Source organism: Thalassophryne amazonica, chromosome 4 (genome assembly GCF_902500255.1).
Source record: "Thalassophryne amazonica chromosome 4, fThaAma1.1, whole genome shotgun sequence".
Taxonomy (NCBI): domain Eukaryota; kingdom Metazoa; phylum Chordata; class Actinopteri; order Batrachoidiformes; family Batrachoididae; genus Thalassophryne; species Thalassophryne amazonica.
The window spans coordinates 91,546,717-91,570,664 of record NC_047106.1 but is presented as its reverse complement, the minus strand read 5'-3'; the positions used below and the strand labels follow the sequence as shown (position 1 = coordinate 91,570,664).

Sequence of the window (23,948 nt, the reverse complement as noted above, 5' to 3'; positions counted from 1 at the left end):
GGTCTGGCAGGCCAGACACGGCCTTTGCTGCCTCTTCTGGTGTCCATGGACGGAAGACATGAAGGAATGGCGGCTGTCCTTGAGCTATATTTCTTTTTCCATTTAGTTATGTACTTCAGATTTTCCGGATTGCGTTTGTGCATGTATTTTTCGTCGCCCTGAAATAGGGGCTTATTTTCTGTGCATGTGTTTCCCATGTTGTTCACCTATTCCCCTTCACTCTGCAAAGTTCAGGTCAAGCTTCTACCCCGTGGGGCGGACCTTCCTTGGAATCCCCCTCTTTGCAGACTCGTCGGGAATATGTGAGTGTGATGCGTATGGACTTAAAATGACCTACTTTGCAGACGACAGCTCCACTTTTATCCCCTGATAAAATGGGATATCAAGCTGTCCGTGCTTCAGTCACTCACAGTCTCATTCTTTTATCATTACTAAGGAATACTCAGTCAAACAATACCACACATACAGTCCGACACTGTCACACACACACACACTCCCACAACCGCTCCAACTCTCACACATATACAAAATAAATTACAGATTTCATCAATGACTGCAATTACAGACAAGCCCTCATCTTAAAAAAAATAAAAAAATAATAATAATAAATCATTTTATATCAAGACATAAATAACACAACAAAATCCTTACAACAAAACAACAAAAACAGAATTTTCTCTCATTCATACCACAAACACACTTAGTTTCACTTTTGAAATAATCAATTAATTCACGTCTCTCTAACTGCTTCTCCTGAAATTTATTCTTACTCCTCCTGTATTTCTCAGCCGGATGGGGACTCGAACCCCTCCGCCACCTGTGCCGGCAGGACCGGAGACTCTAACTCCCTCCCCCGCACTTTATTCCGGATGGGGACTCTAACCCCTCCGCCACCTGTGCCGGCAGGACCGGAGACTCTAACTCCCTCCCCCACACTTTATTCTGGATGGGGACTCTAACCCCTCCTCAACATATTTTCCTCACAGGCAGGCAGTAATTACTTACGTTAATTTGTTGCGCCCTCATTTGGTTCGGAGGCGTCGTCAATCTACTGCGGCGAGCGGAGGTGGACGTCTATAGTCACCGGCCCGACGGAGAATTCACTCCTCAGGACTTTCCTTCGATCCCTCTAATGGAATCAGCTGTGCACAGTCTGCGGCGTGTCTCCCTCCGTTCGCTCGAGAAGATCTGTCGACGCCCCACGTTGGGCGCCAAGAAAAAACTATTGGGTTTGCACCCTGTTTTTAAAGAAATGAGAGGCACAAACGCTGAAAAGAAACCAGTCAGAGAGAGACAAATATATATATATATTTTTTGCTCTGCGCAAAGGAGGAGAACAATGAAGCAGCTTGTAAGTGCTCAGCCACAAAGCTCTCCTAAAATCTCCTCCTCTGGCCCAGCCTTTTATTTAGTTCAACATGAGAAAAAACAAACAAGGACAGTCGGGAGAGGTTACACATGAGTCATGTCTGCAAGAGGGTGATAGCAAAGATAGGTAACGGCTGAAACCTTCCATTCCTGCAACATGAGCCTCGTGGCTCGTCAAAGCAGGATAAGGCAAAATGAAAAATAGTTTGCTCAACCATGAAGAATGCAGACAACAAGTCTTTCTTTCTAAAACCTCCTGTTCTCACAAAGAGGAAAAATAATAAGCATAAACTATAAGAAAATAAATAATAATAATATAAGCATAAACTAAAGAAAATAAATGATAATATGAGCATGAACTGTATAAAATCCTTGACAATATATATATATATATATATACACTGTAAAAAAAACATTGCTTTTAGTTCCTTTAACTTATTTTTTTTATTCAGGTCAACTAAATTTTGCCAAAAAGTTGAGACAACTAGAAATGTTAAGTTTTGATCCATTCACCAAGTGAAATAGTACAGTCAACTCAGAAACATGTGATTGGCCAACTTGTCCAATAAGTTGGCAGGTTTCGCACATGCTCATAACACCGCCCCTGCACAGTCCCCTTTGTCAACCTGTGCCTGCATCCACTCCATGCGTCCACTGCCGTAATCCAGCATTGCGAATTGTCTTTGCCTCATGGTGGATTAAAGGAGAGAATTTTATCTCTGCACTCTGCAGAACTACTGTTGTGTGGGCCGCTGAAGAGGAGGTACTGCTGGCCCACTACCACCAGAGGGCGCCCTGCTTGGAGTGCGGGCTCCAAGCACAAGAGGGCGCCAGACCCAGAGGAGGTGACAGCTGTCACTCATTACTCCAGCTGTCACTCATCTACACCACCATATAAGCCGGACTGCAACTCCACCTCCCCGCCGAGAAATCGACTACCAGTACTAAGGTAATTTCTCTGCTGACTGACACATTGTGTAACCAACTGAACTTCTGTTGCAGCTGTTTTCCTGAAGTGTTTCCTTGTCTGGAGGATTGGCGTTTTGGTGTGACAGTGACGGCTTCACCTCGCACCCCGTCCCAGACAAGTGGTTGATCAGGAGCTGCACGAGTGTGTGTGATTTGGAGGTGGAGGTGCTCCCTCCTAACGGTGTCTGGACTGTTAATTACTGAGTGTGCGGACTCACACTCACACATTATCTTTCTGTTTTCTGCCAGCAGTACCAGGGTCGACAGCCGAAGACAGAGGCCACCTGGGGACTCGGGACTTGGCGGCTCCGGTGTTCTTCAGGCCGTTGGTGGTGGAGGCCGTGTGGGACGCGGCTTCTCTCTCGTCGGGCGTCTTCTATCTTCGAGCCTGCCCACACGTCACCTGGTGTTTATTGACTGTGAACATTAAGACACGTTCGTTGTGTAATATCACAACATTAAATTGTTACCTTTTGGCTTACTCATTGTCCGTTCATTTGCGCCCCCTGTTGTGGGTCCGTGCTACGACACCTTCCCAACAGGATTTCTCGGCCATCGTCATGGACTCCGAGGGGCGTCAACTCCAGCTTGAACGGCCAATGGAAGAGCCAGGAGCGCAGGCGTCAGCGGGAGGCGGGTTGAGTGAGCTGCAGCAGATCTTAACCGCCTTCAAGGCCCGGTTAGAATTAGTGACCGAGCAGAGTGTCCTCCTTAATCGGAGGGTGGAGGCTCTCACCGCCAGGGTGGACGCGCGCGATCAGGGCGCTGCTGCAGCCACTCCTCTGGCTGGTCCTGGGCCCGTATTAGACGTTCCACTGGTCGTTCAACGAACCCCCCCACCGTCCCCTGAAGCATACATAAGCCCTCCGGAACCGTACGGGGGCTGTGTCGAGACATGCGCGGACTTCCTCATGCAGTGTTCGCTCGTCTTTTCACAGGGCCCCGTCATGTACGCATCAGACGCTAGCCGGGTGGCTTATGTTATTAATTTGCTTCGAGGAAAGGCACGCGCATGGGCTACGGCGCTTTGGGAGCAGAATTCACGGCTCCTAACGTCTTATACTGGGTTCGTACGGGAATTCAAACAAGTGTTTGATCATCCCAACAGAGGCGAGACCGCTTCGAACGTGCTGCTGTCGATGAGACAGGGGCGCCGTAGCGCAGCCGAGTATGCAGTCGACTTCCGCATCGCGGCAGCGAGGTCCGGCTGGAATAACGTTGCGCTCCGCGCCGCCTTTGTAAATGGACTGTCCCCGGTCCTTAAGGAGCACCTACTGGCCAAGGATGAACCACGCGAATTCGACGGGCTGATCGATTTGGTTATACGTTTAGACAACCGTTTAAATGAGCATCGTCGGGAGCAGGCCGGGGGGCGTGACCGGGCACGAGCCGTCCCTCCCCCTTCCGGTTCCGACAAGGTGACGTCGTCCCCACGCTTCACTGCCAGAGAGCTCCGTGTGGCTACGGCTCCCCCTGCTGAGGAGGCTAGGGACACGAGCAGGGCCAAATTAAGATCAAAAATCAGACAAAGGAGGCTGGCCCGCGGGGAGTGTTTTGTCTGCGGCTCTTGCGAGCACATGCAGAAGGACTGCCCTAAAACGGTCAATCTACAACGCCCGTCCTTAGAAACTGGGCTAAGGGTGGGTCATAACACGCACGCGGGAAAACCCCGCAAATCTGCACGAATCCCAGTAACAATCCTTTGTGGGGATTTAACCCTCCATGCCCCAGCACTGATAGACACAGGGTCTGAAGGGAATCTGCTGGACAGCAGATGGGTAAAGGAAGTAGGGTTCCCTCTGGTGGCTCTGCCGGCACCATTGCAGGTGCGAGCACTAGATGGCACCCTGCTTCCATTAATCACACATCAGACACAACCAGTGACTTTGGTTGTGTCTGGGAATCACAGGGAGGAGATAGTGTTCCATGTAACACCTTCTACCTCCCGAGTGATTTTGGGCTTTCCATGGATGGTGAAGCACAATCCCCGGATTGATTGGCCGTCTGGGGTTGTGACGCAGTGGAGCGAAACCTGCCACCGGGAGTGCTTAGGATCCTCGGTTCCTCCCGGCACCACGGCTAATGAGGAGGTCAAAGTTCCCCCCAATCTATCGGCGGTGCCAAGGGAGTACCACGATCTTGCTGACGTTTTCAGCAAAGATCTGGCACTCACTCTTCCCCCGCACCGACCGTATGATTGTGCCATCGATTTGGTCCCGGGCGCTGAGTACCCGTCCAGTAGGTTGTACAACCTCTCACGTCCGGAACGCGAATCAATGGAGACCTACATCCGGGACTCCTTAGCTGCCGGGCTGATCCGGAACTCCACCTCCCCGATGGGTGCTGGTTTCTTTTTTGTGGGCAAGAAAGACGGCGGACTCCGTCCATGCATTGATTACAGAGGGCTGAACGAGATCACGGTTCGCAACCGATACCCGTTACCTCTGTTGGATTCAGTGTTCACGCCCCTGCATGGAGCCCAAATTTTCACAAAATTGGATCTTAGAAACGCGTACCACCTGGTTCGGGTCCGGAAGGGAGACGAATGGAAGACGGCATTCAACACCCCGTTAGGTCATTTTGAGTACCTGGTCATGCCGTTCGGCCTCACTAACGCCCCCGCGACATTCCAAGCTTTGGTAAATGACGTCTTGCGGGACTTCCTGCATCGGTTCGTCTTCGTATATCTGGACGATATACTCATCTTTTCCCCGGACCCTGAGACCCATGTCCAGCATGTACGTCAGGTCCTACAGCGGTTGTTGGAGAACCGGCTGTTTGTGAAGGGCGAGAAGTGCGAGTTCCACCGCACTTCTTTGTCCTTCCTGGGGTTCATCATCTCCTCCAACTCCGTCGCCCCTGATCCGGCTAAGGTTGCGGCGGTGAGAGATTGGCCCCAACCGATAAGCCGCAGGAAACTACAGCAGTTCCTAGGCTTTGCAAATTTCTACAGGAGGTTCATTAAAGGTTACAGTCAGGTAGTTAGCCCCCTGACTGCCCTGACCTCCACCAAGGTCCCCTTCGCCTGGTCGGATCGGTGCGAAGCCGCGTTCCAGGAGTTGAAACGTCGGTTCTCGACTGCACCAGTTCTGGTGCAGCCTGATCCTGATCGCCAGTACATAGTAGAAGTGGACGCCTCTGACTCAGGGATAGGAGCCGTGCTGTCCCAGAGCGTGGAGGCTGATAAAGTCCTCCATCCTTGTGCCTTTTATTCCCGCAGGTTGACCCCAGCTGAACGGAACTATGACGTCGGCAATCGGGAACTTCTTGCGGTGAAGGAGGCTCTTGAAGAGTGGAGACACCTGCTGGAGGGGGCATCGTTGCCCTTCACGGTTTTCACGGACCATCGGAACCTGGAGTACATCCGGACCGCCCAGCGGCTGAACCCCAGGCAAGCCCGCTGGTCTCTGTTCTTCGGGCGCTTTGACTTCCAGATCACGTATCGCCCCGGGACCAAGAACCAAAAACCAGATGCATTGTCCCGGGTGCACGAAGAAGAAGCCAAAGCGGGGCTGTCGAACCCCACCGAGACCATCATCCCCGAGTCCACTGTCGTGGCCACCCTCACCTGGGATGTGGAGAAGACCGTCCGGGAGGCCCTGACAAGGAGCCCGGACCCGGGGACTGGCCCCAAGAACAGACTGTACGTCCCTGGAAACCGACGTCCGGGACTACGTCCAGGCCTGTACCATCTGCGCCAGGGGCAAGGCAGACCATCGGAGGACGACGGGACTCCTCCAACCCCTGCCAGTGCCTCATCGCCCCTGGTCTCACATTGGCCTGGACTTCATCACGGGCCTCCCGCCGTCCCAGGGCAACACCGTGATTCTCACGATAGTGGACCGGTTCTCCAAGGCGGCCCACTTCGTGGCCCTCCCGAAGCTCCCGACGGCCCAGGAGACGGCTGACCTCCTGGTCCACCACGTCATGCGGCTGCATGGGATACCATCGGACATCGTTTCAGATCGTGGTCCCCAGTTCTCTTCACAGGTGTGGAAGAGTTTCTGTAAGGAGCTGGGGGCCACCGTGAGTCTCTCGTCCGGGTACCACCCCCAGACCAACGGCCAGGCAGAGCGGGCTAACCAGGAGTTGGAACAGGCCCTTCGCTGCGTCACCTCCGCGCACCCGGCGGCCTGGAGTCACCATCTGGCCTGGATCGAGTATGCCCATGACAGCCAAATCTCGTCTGCTACCGGCCTCTCCCCTTTTGAGGCATGTTTGGGGTTCCAGCCCCCATTGTTCCCGCTGGTGGAGGGAGAGGTCAGTGTGCCCTCGGTCCAGGCCCACCTCAGGAGGTGCCGCCGGGTGTGGCGGACCGCCCGCTCTGCCCTATTAAAGGCCCGGACGAGGGCCAAAACCCATGCGGACCGCCGACGTTCCCCGGCCCCCACATACCAGCCCGGGCAGGAGGTGTGGCTGTCAACAAAGGACATCCCCCTCTGTGTGGACTCACCCAAATTAAAGGACAGATACATCGGCCCATTCCCCATCCTCAAGATCATCAACCCGGCCGCAGTGAAGCTCCGACTCCCGGCTTCACTGCGGGTCCACCCTGTTTTCCACGTGTCCCGTATCAAGCCACACCACACCTCGCCCCTCTGTGCACCTGGCCCTACGTCGCCTCCTGCCCGGCTCATCGACGGGGAGCCTGCTTGGACGGTCCGCAGGCTCCTGGACGTCCGTCGTAAGGGCCGGGGGTTCCAATATCTGGTGGACTGGGAGGGGTATGGACCTGAGGAACGCTCCTGGGTGAAGAGGAGCTTCATCCTGGACCCGGCCCTCCTGGCCGATTTCTACAGACGACACCCGGACAAGCCTGGTCGGGCGCCAGGAGGCGCCCGTTGAGGGGGGGGTCCTGTTGTGTGAGCCGCTGAAGAGGAGGTACTGCTGGCCCACTACCACCAGAGGGCGCCCTGCTTGGAGTGCGGGCTCCAAGCACAAGAGGGCGCCAGACCCAGAGGAGGTGACAGCTGTCACTCATTACTCCAGCTGTCACTCATCTACACCACCATATAAGCTGGACTGCAACTCCACCTCCCCGCCGAGAAATCGACTACCAGTACTAAGGTAATTTCTCTGCTGACTGACACATTGTGTAACCAACTGAACTTCTGTTGCAGCCGTTTTCCTGAAGTGTTTCCTTGTCTGGAGGATTGGCGTTTTGGTGTGACAGTGACGGCTTCACCTCGCACCCCGTCCCAGACAAGTGGTTGATCAGGAGCTGCACGAGTGTGTGTGATTTGGAGGTGGAGGTGCTCCCTCCTAACGGTGTCTGGACTGTTAATTACTGAGTGTGCGGACTCACACTCACACATTATCTTTCTGTTTTCTGCCAGCAGTACCAGGGTCGACAGCCGAAGACAGAGGCCACCTGGGGACTCGGGACTTGGCGGCTCCGGTGTTCTTCAGGCCGTTGGTGGTGGAGGCCGTGTGGGACGCGGCTTCTCTCTCGTCGGGCGTCTTCTATCTTCGAGCCTGCCCACACGTCACCTGGTGTTTATTGACTGTGAACATTAAGACACGTTTCGTTGTGTAATATCACAACATTAAATTGTTACCTTTTGGCTTACTCATTGTCCGTTCATTTGCGCCCCCTGTTGTGGGTCCGTGCTACGACACCTTCCCAACAACTACACCGTCAACAAATGGAATCCTTTTGAACGCATAATACAACATACACATTGTGTTCTGCTACACTTCAGACCACTGACTCCATGGAGGCACCAGCAGTGATAAAAGGAGTGGATGTTGGCCTACTAATCATCACAGAGCAAAATGCGGAGATGACAGTCCAGAACATTGTGGATGTTGCAGTAATCCTGGAGGAGCGCATTGTTTTGCGCGAGTTGCGAGATGTACCAAATGGCTTTGCGATGCTGATTGGACTACTTTATTGCGTCAACATTGATTATCCTAAGGGACTGAAGTACACCTTCGAGGTCATTCAGAAGGTAATCATGGACATTGGGGGAAGCACCTGCTCTGCTCGGGCTCATGGACTGCACAACAAATTGCTTCAGCACACAGTGTAGAGATGTTCTGCCCTGTCATTTGTATTCTAACACTATTTGTTGAATGTTTTCAGTGTCCTGTTTACACAAATGATGTACACGGATGTTCTGCACAACAAAGTAGCCACCTATTTCCACATTAGTTAAACCATACCTGTTTCCAGTACATTTTCAAAGAATTACAAGGAATGTGAAAGAAAAGTTTTAGTTTTGTGCAAAGTTTTGTTTTATGCTGGAGTTACAGGCACACACACAGCCTCAGTAAGTGTACATGCAGACAGGGACCGTAATGAGCAGCAAGAGCAGTTGGCTGCCATTCATTCTCAATGGACGCTGGCATTGTAGGGCGCTGGGCGCCTAGGTGCTCTATAATGCCACTGTCCATTTAGAATGAATGGCAGTCAAGTGCTCTTGCTGCTTGTGATGGTCCCTCTCTGTGTATCCCCAACCCACACACTGACACGTGGTAAGAGACAATCTGTCGTTTTGTTCTGTTTTTAGTTATGTTAATGATTTAAAAAGATGTTTTAGGAATAACTTGAAATGACTGTTTACTGAATAAATTGTTTCAGAAATTAATTGGTTTTACTTTATGCTCTACTTGGTAGCCTATTGTTTTCAAACAAAGTAGTTGAAGATGGCCTTTCTCAACACAGGATTTGTGTCAGATTCGAGCCTGACAGCTGCAGTTAAGAGTAAGCCTTTGATACACGCTTTAAAAAAAAAAAAGAAAGAAAAAATCCCAAGTTGACTTATCTTAAAATAATTTGTAACCTCGCTGCCTTAAAATTTTGATTAAGGCTAGCAAATTATTTCAGGTAATTTCAACTCACAACTACGTTGAAATTACTTGATATACCTTGTGAGCCTGATTTAAAAGTGAGTTGAGATTACTTGAGTACGCTGCTGATGGAACATAAATATTTGTTTATTTGACTAAAAAAGAAAGTTCCCAGAACAAAGTAATAAGTCATGTGAACTTGGTCTTTAAAGTTGGAGACACTTAGTTGTGAGTTGAAATTACTTGATATAACTTGTTGGCCTGATTTAAAAGTGAGTTGAGATTACTTGAGTATTCTTGTTGATGGAACAAAAATATTTGTTTATTTGACTAATAAAAGAGACTTCCCAGAACAAAGCAATAAGTCATGTGAACTTGGTCTTTAAAGTTGGAGACACTAAGTTGTGATTTCAAATTACCTAAAATAATTTGCGAGCCTTATTCAAAATTTTAAGGCAGCGAGGTTACAAATTATTTTAAGTTAGGTCAACTTGGAATTTTTTACAGTGTATATATATATATATATATATATATATATATATATATATATATATATATATATATATACACACAATTGTACTCATAACAGCAGATACCAAAGAAGCAATGGTTGGTTTTCTTGCAGCCACTGTGCAGCAGGTGATTTCACTGATGAACGCATCCCACCTGTGCAAAGTGATGTTTATCAGTGAAATCACCTGCTGTAGTCCGTAGATGAAAGGAAACCTGCACCCTTTCTGGAACGCTTTGGACACCACTGATTTAAACAAACAAAATTAATAAAGACAAATCAACCCCATCATCACTCTCAAATGAATTATTTCCATACAATGAGTAAATGTTGCTTTCTATATTTGAATGATGTTAAAGCTTTCTATGAAGCTGTATTGGAAAAATGATAGGAAGAAATTAAGAAAAAAGTCAACTATTTTTATTTCACACACACATATCTATCTATCTATCTATCTATCTATCTATCTATCTATCTATCTATCTATCTATCTATCTATCTATCTATCTATCTATCTATCTATATATACATATAATATAATATGCATACAGTTGCATATAACAAAATAAATATAACATCTTCAAACCCCACTTCTGCATGTTACTAACCTCCCTTTGCACTGTACAGGATTAGGCTTGCTGTGTGCATGTCATAGTGAATGGAGAATACACCTCCAATAACATAGTCACCATCCATTGAGAACGCAGGTTGTCGCACAGAACCCTGGAGCTTACACCTCTTAGATGAAGCCCCAGCACCGATTCTTTCATCCATATGTCCAGTCCTTTCTTTCAGTTTATCCTCATAATATTCATTCAAGTTAAAATTAGAGGACATTGAAAATAAACTGATCATCAAGCTAAAGCCAACACAAAAAATTAAGAACGCCATCACTTCAGGTTGATAATGAAGCATCTCTCACAAACACTGTTTTCTCAGTTTATAGCTTGTCAGAAAAACACTCCCCTCCTACTGTGCCTCATCTGTGTATGACACATCATCAACAGTGTCGGGACACTCAGATTCGTTTCTCATATCTCTTCTGACTTAAATCATGTTTTTGTTTTTAATATACCTTCACAAAATGTAACATTTGTGTGAAAATGTCTCCTTTGGATTCAAGACACCTGGATTGTTGTTGTTGTCAATGTAATGTTCCCTGTCTGACAAGTAAAAGCATGTTGCATTGTCTTTACTTGGGACAACTCGCATGCAGTTTGTCAGAAGGCACATGGGTGATTTAAGCCTTTGTAGCACATGTATTCTTTTTCAACAAATCCTTTTCTGTTTGACTCTGCCATGAATGTGTGACTAGTGAGGCACCAGAAAATAAATGATCTTAGCTTATTTTCCAATAACAGCCACCAAATCTCACCACTTCTTCAGAGCTGTCATGGGTCTCTGGGTGGCTTCCCTCACTAGTCTCCTTCTTGCATATTTGCTCCATTTTTGAGCTGTTTCTATTAACTCATGATTCAGATTAACAAATTTCAAGACACACTGAATGCCTTGGACATGCTCTTGTATCCATCTTGAGTTGGCTGAAGTCAACCTCCTGTAAAAATGATTTAGATGTGTTATGTTAATGGGTGTGCATCTTTACTGAATCCATTATTTTTAGTTTTATAGTTTGGACCACTGGGCCAATGAGGAAAGGATCACAGTATCTATCCAGCTGTGCAACTAGTGCAGAAAGCATGTTGTCATGCTGTCTATCAGCATACTGTAGGCCCAAAGAGACTGTTATCCACTGGGTCCCACTTCTGCAGTATCCCCATTGTCTTTGATGGTTTCATTGCAATGACTGTCTCTCTCCTTGTAGCTTACTACAGAGAAATGGTGTCAGTGCCATACTGGAATAATCTGGCAGTCACAAAGATAAAACACACTCCACTGTCTTTGTCAATTTTGAACTACAGATTCACTGTATCCAGGTCAGGGGCTCCTCACTGACTTCAATGTGGAATGGATTCATGGAATCTGAAATAGACTAGTTTAATAGATTAGTTTCTGTGAAGAGATTCTATTACAGAATGTTTATCTTCTGTCTGAGTGCAGAGAATAAAGGTTCTGACTCTATATCTACTACCAATCATCAAACCGAGACTGGATAAGGCAGACATCTTGAATCCAGCTGTGCTCATAAGTTTACATATCCTGGCAGAATGTTTGATTTTTCTTTTTTTTTTTTTTTGCCCATTTTTCAGGTAATATAAATAATAACATCAGACTTTTTATTCACTCGTGGTTAGTAGTTGTGTGAAGCCATTCATTGTCAAACAACTGTTTACTCTTTTTAAATCATAATGACAACAGAAATTACCCAAATGACCCTTATCAAAAGTTCACACACACCAGTTCTTAATACTGTGTATTGCCCTCTTTATCATCAATGACGGCTTGGAGTCTATTGTGGTAGCTGTGGATGAGGGTCTTTATTTTCTCTGATGATAAAGCTGCCCATTCTTCTTGGCAGAAAGCCTCCAGTTCCTGTAAATTCCTGGGCTGTACTGCATGACCTGCACATCTGAAATCTCCCAGAGTGGCACAATGATATTGAGGTCAGGAGACTGAGATGGTCACTCCAGAACCTTCACTTTATTCTGCTGTAGCCAATGACAGGTCGACTTGACCTTGAGTTTTGGATCATTGTCACACTGGAATGTCTAAGTATTTCCCATGCACAGCTTATGGGCTTATGAGTGCAAATTTTCCTCCAGTATTTTCTGATAACATGCTGCATTCATCCCGCCATCATTTTTGACCAAGTTTCCTGTGCCTTTGTAGCTCACACATTCCCAAATCATCAGTGATCCACCTCCATGTTTCACAGTGTGAATGGTGTACCTTTCATCAAAGGCCTTGTTGACTCATTTCCAAATATAACATTTATGGTTGTGGCCAAAATTTCAATTTTGGTCTTATCATTCCAAATGAGTTTGTCCTCTGTGCTGTTTGGTGTATTGTGAGTGGGATCATTTGTGGCATTTGCGGAGTAATGGCTTTCATCTGGTGACTCGACCATGCAGCCCATTTTTCTTCAAGTGCCTCCTTATTATGCATCTTGAAACAGCCACACAACTTTATCTTTTTCAGAGAGTCCTGTATTTCAGATGGGTTTGTCTATACATCCAGAGCAATTTTCCTGGCAGTTCTATCGGTCTACCTGGCTATGGTTTGGTTTCCCTCATTTTCCACTTCTTAGAGTTTGAACACTACTAATTGGCATTCTTAGGTTCTTGGATTTATTTTACATCCCTTTCCTGTTTTAAACTGTTCAATTACCTTTTCCTACAGATTCTTTGACATTTCATTTGCTTTCCACATGACCTAGAAACCAGAAATGTCAGTGCAGCATTGTTGAAAGTTGCAAGGATCAGTCAGGAGCCCAGAAACTCACTAACCTTTTATACAAACACTGATTACAAGCAAACATATCACAGGTGAGGATGGTTACCTTTGGTAACCATTCAAACCTGTTTGTGTCAACTTGTGCGGATGCTATCAGGCCATAATCACCAGAGTATGTAAACTTTTGATCAGGGTCATTTGGGTTGTTTCTGTTGTCATTGTGATTTTAAAAGAATAAACACAGTTGTTTGACAATGAATGGCTTCACACAACCACTAACCATGAGTGAACAAAAGGTTTTTGTGTTGTCATTCATATTCTCTGAAAAATGGTAAAAAACAAACAAACAAACAAAAAAAATCAAAAATTGTGCCAGTGTATGTAAAGTTATAAACACAATTGCAGCTATTTTCCAAAAGCATGGTGGTCCCCATCGGCTGTATTGGATTTGAACACCAATGGCGTACTGCTGTGGCATCCAACCAACTGAATTATGTTCACTGGCTATTATCATTACAAATTCATGAAAAATAATATGCATGTAAGTCTGATAGGGTTCTTCCAGATAATATTTTAGGCATTTTGGTGGCCATGTTGAATTTTAGGAAAAAGCTTCAGCTCCTTCCACCACAATGAGGTGACGTTCCACACTAATGTACACATTGTAATGTAATCACCTGTAATGTTCCACACTGATGTATTGTATTTTTATTAAGCATAGACTAAACTGACTAATTGATTCTTGAGCTCAATTGGACTGGGGATATTTGGACTTTATTGTTATTGCTGTTAGTGTTATTAATTGAAGTTATTGTATGCTGTTTTTTGTTTATACTTTTCTATAAAATAATAAGCATTGTTCTTGCTCATTTCCTGCCTCCAGCCATTTCATTCCACACTCACCTTAGTTCCCTGTTGTAACCCTGCCGAACCTAGCAACTGGTCCATGTTTCTGGCTTATCCTAAACTATTTAACGTGGGTCTGGGGTTACAATGAATTCACTTTTATTCATCAAATAGTAATCACAAAATATGAGACAACTATTTTTTATTTTGTAATTTACACTAATTTACTTTTAAATACCAGTCTAAATGCACCACCAAAGCATTTTCAACATGTGACAAAAATATTTTCAAACGTTATCTTCACTAAAACATTTTATCAACAGTGAGTGCATAATGACAGATTTAATTAACCCCTAGAGCCTATTTCACCAGAATCACATACCCATAATTATGATTTATTTCTCAGCTTGTACAAGGTCAAAAATGCAAAAGTGTGGATCAGCTAAAAAACAGGTCCTAGGGGATATTGTGGATGCAAAAAAAAAAAAAAAAAGAAAGTAAATAATACTTGGTAGGAGTAAATGAGTTTTGTTTTTTTTTCCCAAAAAATGAATTCCAATTTATGTCTTTATTTGCTTGGCGTTTCAGCTGTGGTTAGTTGATATGTGATTGAAGTGGATACTTTTGTAGAGGAGTCTTCGCTTGACATTTTGATGCATAATAACTGTATGTAGGTGTCAGCATTGGTTAGTTATGAGTGTTCATATGTTCCAAAACAGGGCAAGTCCCCAAATTTGGGGACTCTAGGGTTTAAGAGGTTAAGATGAGATTAACTAGAAACCATAAAATGCAATAGCAATGATATTAAATGTGGTTTCCACTGAAAATAACCCTATGCATTGTATCTGTTAACTGTATGAAAATGTTAGAAGTTCTTGGAAGAATAACTATCATCTTTATTATTATTATATGGGTTAGAATTTTTTTTTTCATAAAATATAGTTAAATCTTAACAACGTCTAGTCAAAGAGAAAAGAGAACTGTTGCACCAACCAAATAAAGCACTTCAGTTGGGAACAAATGAATTAGGTTGATATAAATTAACAAATAATTGCATGTGTGTTTGTGAATGTGTTTGTCCGTCCATATGTGGCTATATGTGGACAGAATGCCAGTCATGCCCTATGACTGCTGGAAGAGGCAGTCCCCGTGAGCCTTGACTGGAGTCAGCAGGTATAGAAAATAAACTAATGCAAGCATTCTAATCCAATTGCATTTTTTCTTCTGCAAATCTGATTGGTTAATCGCGTGAGATTTCAGACCATATAATATCAGGTGTAAGGTCGCAAAATATTTGACCGTTTCACTTTTAATGTATTACTCTGCGCACTGACCGGCCATGCATGCTTCTACACAGATGTCAATAATGGCGCTGAGAGCGAGAGAAAGTCGTGTACCAATGATGATGTCGAAATGGGTAAATTTAAGATACCATATGAATGTATTGATGTGGATTCTGATACAGAATTATCATTTCACATTTGATGGATTTTCATATTCTATGGATTACTCTGCGCCCTGAACGCTGTTGGAGCGGCACTGCCTCGACGGTAAGCCTTGCAGACCCAATTACCTACAGAAAAATAAACCGTGCAAATGATGGCATTGGATTAGAATGGGAATAACTCCCTTGTGTCTGATGGCTTGCAGATGTTCATGCTGGATTACGGTCGCAAATATCCGTTTGACCATAAAACTCCTTTTTACCGGCTCCACTAACGCGTCGTTGGTAAAGCTCAATTTGCGACCGTATAACCAGCAAGAACGTCCGCAAATCATCAGACACAACAGGGTTATTCCCTAAATATTCACAACAAGTTGCTATCTTAATTTGGGCAAACTTAATTCAGTGGACTGTTATCAACTCAAGCAATTTCAAGAATTTCTCTTTTTTCGTGTACATTCCTGGGATTTCGGGGCATTATGTTTTTCTTATTGTTCTTTTCTGGCTTAAATAATATGATAAAACACTTTGGAACAAATATACACAGTATCAGTCCAAAACTGGAAGCCAAAATAGCAAATATCTCCACAGCTACGGTGAACTTCCCAGGAGAACTGACATATGCTGGGATAAAAGTGATCCAGACTGCACAGAATATCAACATGCTAAAAGTGATCAATTTGGCCTCATTAAAATTATCAGGTAGTTTACGGGCTAGGACAGCTAACACAAAGCAAAAGACGGCCAGAAGTCCGATGTAACCAAGTACAGCCCAGAACCCTGCAGCTGAGCCCAATGCACACTCCAGGATTATTCTGTCCTTATATGTTGTCAGGTTTTTAATCGGGAAGGGGGGATTGAGAACTAGCCAAATAGTGCATATCAAAACTTGAATGAAGGTGAAAGAAATTACAGCCATTATTTGTTGAAGTGGACCAAACCATTTCATGACATCACTCCCTGGTAGCGTGGCCCTGAACGCCATGAGAACCACAATAGTTTTCCCAAGGACACAAGAAATACAGAGGACAAAAGTAATCCCAAATGCTGTGTGTCGCAGCACACAGGACCACTCAGAGGGCGCCCCAATGAAAGTTAAAGAACATAAGAAACACAGGACAAGAGAGAAGAGCAACAGGAAGCTCAGCTCAGAGTTGTTGGCCCTGACGATTGCTGTTGTCCGGTGATGGAAGAAAATAGCTGCTGTTATAACAGCAAGACAGGCACCACCAACTGAGAATGTGGCCAGGATGATTCCCAGGACTTCATCAAAGGAAAGAAACTCAACAGGCTTGGGCAGACAAATGTCTCTCTTTGCACCAGGCCAGAGCTCAGAAGGGCAACGGAAACAATCAGGGGAGTCTGGAAAAAGGAAAAGTAGCATTAACACAAGTCTTCCATTACATATACCTTAAGGCCCCTTCACACATAACACGACTGAAGCCAACTGGCACACGAAGGAGGAATTGCATGACACTTGTGAAAAATCTGAGCCACCTCAAATGCCTGGTACAGCTATCGCCACAACCATTCGCGCACACCAGTGGCCGAAAGACAGCGAGTGCTCTCATGACACGGGAACCGGCTCTTCATGAGATGAGAGCCAGTGTCTCCAACCGAATGGTCCCCCTAAAAATCAGTCCCCCCTGATGACACGGTTCACGGATTAACACCTTGTTTCTGCTTCAAACTGCACTCCAGTCATCATCTGTCTCAGCGTCAGATATCTGAAGCTTTTGTACAACAATCATTTCCAGACAAATTCAGCATTATTTCATCATAAAACCACGGCTAAATGAGCTGCTAGCTAATGCGTTCACTGCACGTCAGACATTTCAAAGCGTCATGGAATTTCGCCTCGTTTCTGCTTAAAACTGACTTTAAAATGATTTAAGAGGTTTTACCTTTATCATCTGATGGTTAATACAGTAATACCATTCATCCATTTGATTGCTTTTCGTGAAGAGAGTCCATCTCAGATATGACACATGCGCAGATACAAAAGGCGGACCAATTTTTAGGGGCGGCCCATTCGGCCTGCGACACTGGCTCTTCATGAGTCGAGAGCCGGCTCTTCATGAGATAGGAGCTGGCTCTTCATGAGATGAGAGCCCGGCCGATGTCTTCATGAGACAAGCGCTGTGTGTGTGTGGTTTTCCAGCTGCACAGTCACAGACAGGAAAGCTCTCCAGAGGGTCGTCACCACAGCCCAGAAGATCACTGGTTGTCTCTTGCCTTCATTAGAGGAACTGTATACGGTACAAGTTGTTGTCTCAGGAAGGCAAGGACTATAATCAGAGACCCCTCCCATCCTGGATACTATTTGTTTGAATTGCTGCCATCAGGCAGACGATACAGGACACTTAAGGCCAGAACAAACAGACTTAAAAATAGCTTTGTGGGAAGAGCTATTTGTGCACTGAATGCTGCTGGACCTGCCATTTTATGGTTGTGATTGAGTGTTTTAACTAGGTTTTATGTAGAATTTTTAGGGTTATTTATTATTCTATTTATTTATTTTAAATGTGCTTTTAAGAGAGTGTTTTTAATTTCATTGTCATGCACAGTATTTTTTTATGGTGTCATGTACAATGATAATAATAAATTCTATTCTATTCTATCAGGAAATTCATGTAAAAACATAAAAGGGAGAACAGTAATCCATGTCATTTCAGGACTTCCTGGTGTACATCTAGGCAGAGCCTAAGTCTGCTCTTTATAACAGGAATTAAGTACACTAAATTGTGGGGGGTTTTTGTTCCGCTGCTGTGTGCATGACTTTCCATGTATTCGCACTGTGTTCGTGCGCGCAAACTCAAGCATGCATGAATCGTCCCTGCAGTATTGTGCACGACTGTCTGACCATGTGTCCTCCCGACAGCAGGTGGAATATTTTGTTTTGTTGTTGTGTACTTTTGGCCAGTTTCTGCTTCTTTTTCCCAATTTCATGTTATGTGTGAAGGGACCCTTATCAATGCCTAAATGGGAAATATTACCTGTGGTATTACTAATCTCCCCTTCAGGACACGGTGTACAGTCGTAGCAGCAAACAGGTTTGCCTTTCTGCAGCACTTTACGGGTTCCTGGAGGACAGCTGTCCGTGCACACTGACACAGGTACCTGGCACAAAGATAAGAATCAGTGCCACGCTACTCTCTGTCACCTAACTTTATTGTGCTCTTACTTGGTTTCCACCATCCAGCCAGGTGATTTTCTTGGTGATACGGAACTCCTGGCCTGCTGGTAGAGATGCATCATACAGCCCTACTGTCACCAGCTCAGTGCTGCCGTTCTTGTTTTTCTGCCAGTTCACCAGCTCATATACAGCCACTGGATCCCCGTTGATGTCAAATGAGACATGATAACCATTTTGAGAGAACTTTACTTTCTTTAGATGACTGAGAAGCTGTGTGGAATAAAAAATGTCAATATGAAGACTTGACAAGAAATGTAAAATAGGAACATTTTACTTCACAAGAGGCAAATTTTGCACATGTGCATTTCGACCTGTGTATACTTTATCTTGGTAAATTTGTCACACTGGGTTGTGGAATTCGTTTGCTGACACACTGTGTTGTGAATGCCATGTGCTATGGCATAAACAGCTTTATACACCATGTTAGTGATTCGCAGCTGAGACGTATCAGTGTACGGGCTTTGGAGTGTCTGGATATTTTGGCTTCCATCACATGCACTCTCATCTTTGGCAGTGCCTACAAATACAAGACAACATGAAGGTGTTTTTAGCTTTAACAGTGAGTCTCATTAACACTTTTATTTTGTAGTAATGTGATGTGTTTCAGTCAAAACAGGACCCCATTGGGAGCAGCAACTGATATTATAAAACATCAAAAATTTCTTACCTTGTCCTAGGTGACACTTGAATGCATCCTCCCAGAATTCAGTAAGCACAGGAGAGGCAGCAACTTTAGTGGGAGACAGATCAAGTAGGAAGTCTCTCAGGCCTGGGATTACAGATTGCTGAATCCCAAATCCAATTGTTCCAACACAGAAATCAAACTGCAGTACATTTGGGTCAGTTACCCATGATTCACTGGCTATCCACTGACGACGTGGAGACGGCTGTTGTGCCAACTCCTCCAGCAAGATCCTCATTTCACCATAAGACACAAATGCCACAATCACCACAGCTGTAGACCTGGAAATACAGCATTGTGGGATATCATATATTTTATCATATGGCTGTGACGCTGCGCACTCGTCAGATAGTTTCACATATCAGACTGGTTATGATGACAATTGGAACGCATCGTGTATTTTCGTTACAAACGAGGAAACTAAAAACACGATTAGAAAAACCACGTCAGACATGAAGGTACTCCATAATTATCTAACCAGCATTGGAAAACAACAATAACAACAACAACAAAATTGATTGAAAGCTTACCAGCTAATGACCGGACAATCTATTAAGCTGGTGGAAGTGAAGAAAGTGAATGAGCCCAACACTGTCAGCAGCATATTTGGGAAGTGCTGCCAGTTTGCGTGTTTATATATATACAAGTAATAGCCATATATAAAAAAAAAATAATTATTAACCTTGCTTGCTTGGTCTGTGCAGGGATATCAGGGATAGTGCTTGGTCCATACTGTCAACACCTTGGTCTTATATTTCCCTGTACAGACCTCTCACTCGGTTAAGAATCCTATGATATTTCACTTGTGTATCAATGGAAACCTAAACATTGTCTTGGAATGAGGATCAACCTGCTACGTGATTAATGTTTTGCACTGAAGTATGAATTATGCTGAGTAGATGTGTCACACATTCTTGTCATTAACAATCATCAAAAGATCACTAAAATGAATAAATTGCTACAAACCTGCGGATAACATCAGCCACTTGCTTAATCCTGCTCAGTGGGTTCGTCCGATCAAATGATTCTGAATATTCTACACAGATTCTCTCTTTTTGTGCTGCATGTAGGAAAGTCGCCATGCCATTATTACCATAATCAGAATCAGAGCGGATGGCACCTATCCACGACCACCCAAAGTGTTTCACCAGTTTGGCAAGAGCATCAGCCTGGAACTGGTCACTGGGGATTGTTCTGAAGAAAGTTGGGTACTGCTGCTTATCAGACAAACATGCACAAGTTGCATAGTGGCTCACCTAAAGACAAAAAAAAAAGTCAAAAGAACTGTCAGAAAATCAAAACTTGCTGACTTTTCTGAAACCACCCCCCAAAATTACTTGAGGAATGTCAAAGGCCCCGATGACCCGTGACATGCTGATGGATGGCGTGGAACCAGACTCACCAACAACACCCATCATCATACCAGATTGTGAGCATTTGTCGCCTGTGTCAAACATCATGTCCAGGCCATTTGAAAGCTGGAATGCCACTTGGATTGCCACTGGAACTGAAGCACATGAATCATGGATCTGGTATCCGAGCCTGATGCCCGGCAGCAGCTCTGTGCTATTGTTAATCTCCTCAATGGCAAAGACCATTGCTCGTGAGAACCTCAGTTCACGGGAGTCAATGCTGCACACAGACACAAATCATTACAAACCCATAATGAAGAAAGACAGTTGTTAATGACAATAACTGACAGCAACTGACAGATACAAAATTTGTAATCCAAGACAACAGACCTGGAACATATCATTCCTAAACTGATTTGAGGGTGTGTTCATGATTTCTTTAAAAAAATGTTTGTAAATGGACTGCATTTATATAGCACTTTTCCATCTGCATCAGACACTCAAAGCGTTTTACAGTTATGCCTCTCATTCACCCATTCACACTCACACACCAATGTCAGGGTGCTGCCATGCAAGGTACTCACTACACACTGTGAGCAATTCAGAGACTGAGGACCTTACCCAGGGCACTTAGTGATTTTCCAGTCTTGATGGGTTTTGAACAGAGGATCCTCTGGTTTAACGCTTAACTACTAGACCATCACCTCCCCGTTTGTGAAAACATTTATAGACATAAGTCATTATAACACACATATATACATACATTAAATATACCATGCCATGATTAGCTATTTCATTTATTTCCTTTCTTTCTTTTAGTACTTTGACACTTTCTTCCCCTTCAGTTATCAGTTACTCATATCTCACTGGGACAAATACTCAGTTCTCCTCAGTACTGCCAGTGTCATGTATCACATACACCAATGGTGAATTCAGAAATGTAATAATTTTTCTTGGGCAGGGGTGGTGGCCAAGTGGTTAATGTGCTTGGTTTCAGTTCAGAAGGCTCCAGGTTCAAATCCTACCCCTGCCACATTTCTCCATGTAATGTGGAGTTGCGTCAGGAAGGGCACCCGGCGTAAAACTTGTGCCAATTCAACATGCAGATCCACCTTGGATTTGCTGTGGTGACCCCGAGTGCAAACAAGGGAGCAGCCGAAAGGACTTTTGCTTCTAATGTCATTGTCACATAGGATGCAATGGCTACAGTTTTATGAATATTTAGTCAGACTTTTTTTCATTTAAACTGCAATGATGACATGTCCATGATGAATGCAATGAAATTTGAATTTTAACTGTATTTCTACTAGCTTTTAAATTCCCCTAATTTTTCTACATTAAGTATCCTTCAATCTGTTCACCGACATCCAATATTATCGTACATTCATTGCTATAATCTTTATTCACCTGCTCAGTTTTTTCAGCTTAGTTTAACTTTTTTCTTCAAACATAAAATACAGCATGCATCTCATTTTCAGGCTTATTCCCGCACGCGTACATATACATAAATTATGGTAGTTGGAATTTTTTAAATTATGTTTTTTTTAATCAAAGTTTATACAAGTTTGGTGTAATTATCAGAAAGATCACACACACACACACACACACACACACACACACACACATATATATATATATATATATATATATAAATGTGGTTAGTTTTATGAGAGCAACACAATTAAGTTCAACACAAAAGAAAAGGTCAGGTTTTAACCTCAGTTTGTGAACACAATTGCAAAATAGATCCATTGTGATCCCATAGGAAATATTGAAATTTTACATTATTTTAATCACCTTTATAAAAATGGACATAGTATGGATGGCCAAAAGTTGATTTTGGTTTAAATGAAACAATACAATTAAGTTCAATTCAATGCAAATAATTTTAATCCAGGCAGCAAGTCTTAAAACCATTTTTGTTTACACATTGTAACAACTTCAAACCCCACTTCTGCATGTTACTAACCTCCCTTTGCACTGTACAGGATTAGGTTTGCTGATGTAATTGTGTTTCACAGTGTGCATGTTGATGTGAATGGAGAAAACACCTCCAATAACATAGTCACCATCCATTGAGAACGCAGATTGTCGAGCAGAACCCTGGAGCTTACACCTCATAGATGAAGCCCCAGCATTAATTCTTTCCTCCAAATGTCCAGTCCTTTCTTTCAGTTTATCCTCAGTATATTCATCCAAGTTAAAGTTAGAGGACATTGCAAATAAATTTACAGTCAAGCTAAAGCCAACACAAAAAATTATGGACCACATCTCTTCTGGTTGTTCATGAAGCATCTCTCACGGGCGACACTGTTTTCTCAGTTTATAGCTTGTCAGAAAAACACTCCCCTCCTACTTTGCATCATTTGTGTATGAGACATCATCAACAGTGTCAGGACCCTCAGATTCGCTTCCTGGTCCTACCTGTGTTTGGATTAGCCTATCATATCTCTTCTGACTTAAATCACATGTTTCTGTTTTTAATATTTGTTCACAAAATGTAAAATGTGTGAAAATGTCTCCTTTGAATTCAAGACACCTGGCTTCTTGTAGTTGTCAGTGTAGCATTCCCTGTCCTGCAAGTAAAAGTGTGTTGCATTGTCTTTTAGTGTGTTATTGTCTTGCATGGGAAAACTCGTTTAATTTACAGATAAAATAATTGAATTATTCCATCAAATTAAAAACAAAATGCTTTTTATGTGTGGGGACTTTAATATTAACATAGAAAGCTCCAGCTGCCAAAGATTAAGTGATTTTGTGAATTCAATGTATAGTTTGGGGTTATTCCCCTTGATAACAAAACCAACCAGAATTACATCGCAAAGTGCAACGGTAATTGATAATATATTTACAAACAGAACAGATGAGATTATCAAGAATGGGATCTTCATGACAGATATTAGCGACCATTTACCAATTTTTTCAATATTTAAATCTAAAAATAGGTACAACAAAAAAACTGATATAAACTTTAAAAGAGATAAGTCAGTAAAAGCCTTAGAGGCATTAAAATATGACCTTAAAAATCAAAACTGGGAAGAAGTTTATGTCAGTGATGTTAATGTAGTATATAACTCATTTATGAAAATATTGATGAAATCTTACAATACAAATTGTAAATTAATTGAAATTAGTAAGAAAAGAGTAAATAAACCATGGCTGACAAAGGGAATAAAAAATGCTTGTGCAAAGAAAAACTGTTTATACAGGTGCTTTTTAAAATTGCAAACAAAGGAATCAGAACATAAATATAAAAAATATAAAAATAAACTATTAACAATAATTAGGAAACAAAAAAAGATTATTACAGTGAAAAAGTAAATAAGAGTAAAGATAATATGAGGGTAACATGGGGAATTATAAAAAGTGTGATTGATAGTGATGGAACGAAAGAAACTATTCCAAATTACTTTGTTAAGGAAAATAAAGAGATATAT

At 43.6% G+C, this 23,948-nt stretch overlaps 1 protein-coding gene and 1 pseudogene across 1 annotated transcript; both read right to left on the bottom strand.

Annotated features, from left to right (window-relative positions):
• LOC117508975 overlaps window positions 1–10,486 on the bottom strand; it is a 112,741-nt pseudogene extending 102,255 nt beyond the window's left edge.
• A 5,216-nt stretch (window positions 10,487–15,702) lies between these two features.
• Window positions 15,703–22,629, bottom strand: LOC117508974 (extracellular calcium-sensing receptor-like). The gene is made up of 8 exons (XM_034168800.1): window positions 22,481–22,629; window positions 20,497–20,791; window positions 20,126–20,415; window positions 19,145–19,440; window positions 18,789–18,994; window positions 18,466–18,687; window positions 18,278–18,401; window positions 15,703–16,643 (listed from the first exon to the last, which is right to left on the bottom strand). Exons 1-8 carry the CDS (start codon window positions 22,585–22,587, stop codon window positions 15,703–15,705), a joined length of 2,481 nt encoding a protein of 826 aa, XP_034024691.1. The 5' UTR covers window positions 22,588–22,629.
• Window positions 22,630–23,948: the final 1,319 nt, after the last annotated feature.

Coding starts and splice junctions, on each gene's coding strand:
- LOC117508974 (XM_034168800.1), bottom strand. CDS start 22,587: ATGGATGGTGACTATGTTATTGGAGGTGTTTTCTCCATTCACATCAAC. Junction 18,688..18,788: donor CCAAGATAAAGTATACACAG/GTCGAAATGCAC, acceptor TATTCCACACAG/CTTCTCAGTCATCTAAAGAA. Junction 18,402..18,465: donor GGCTGGATGGTGGAAACCAA/GTAAGAGCACAA, acceptor TCTTTGTGCCAG/GTACCTGTGTCAGTGTGCAC.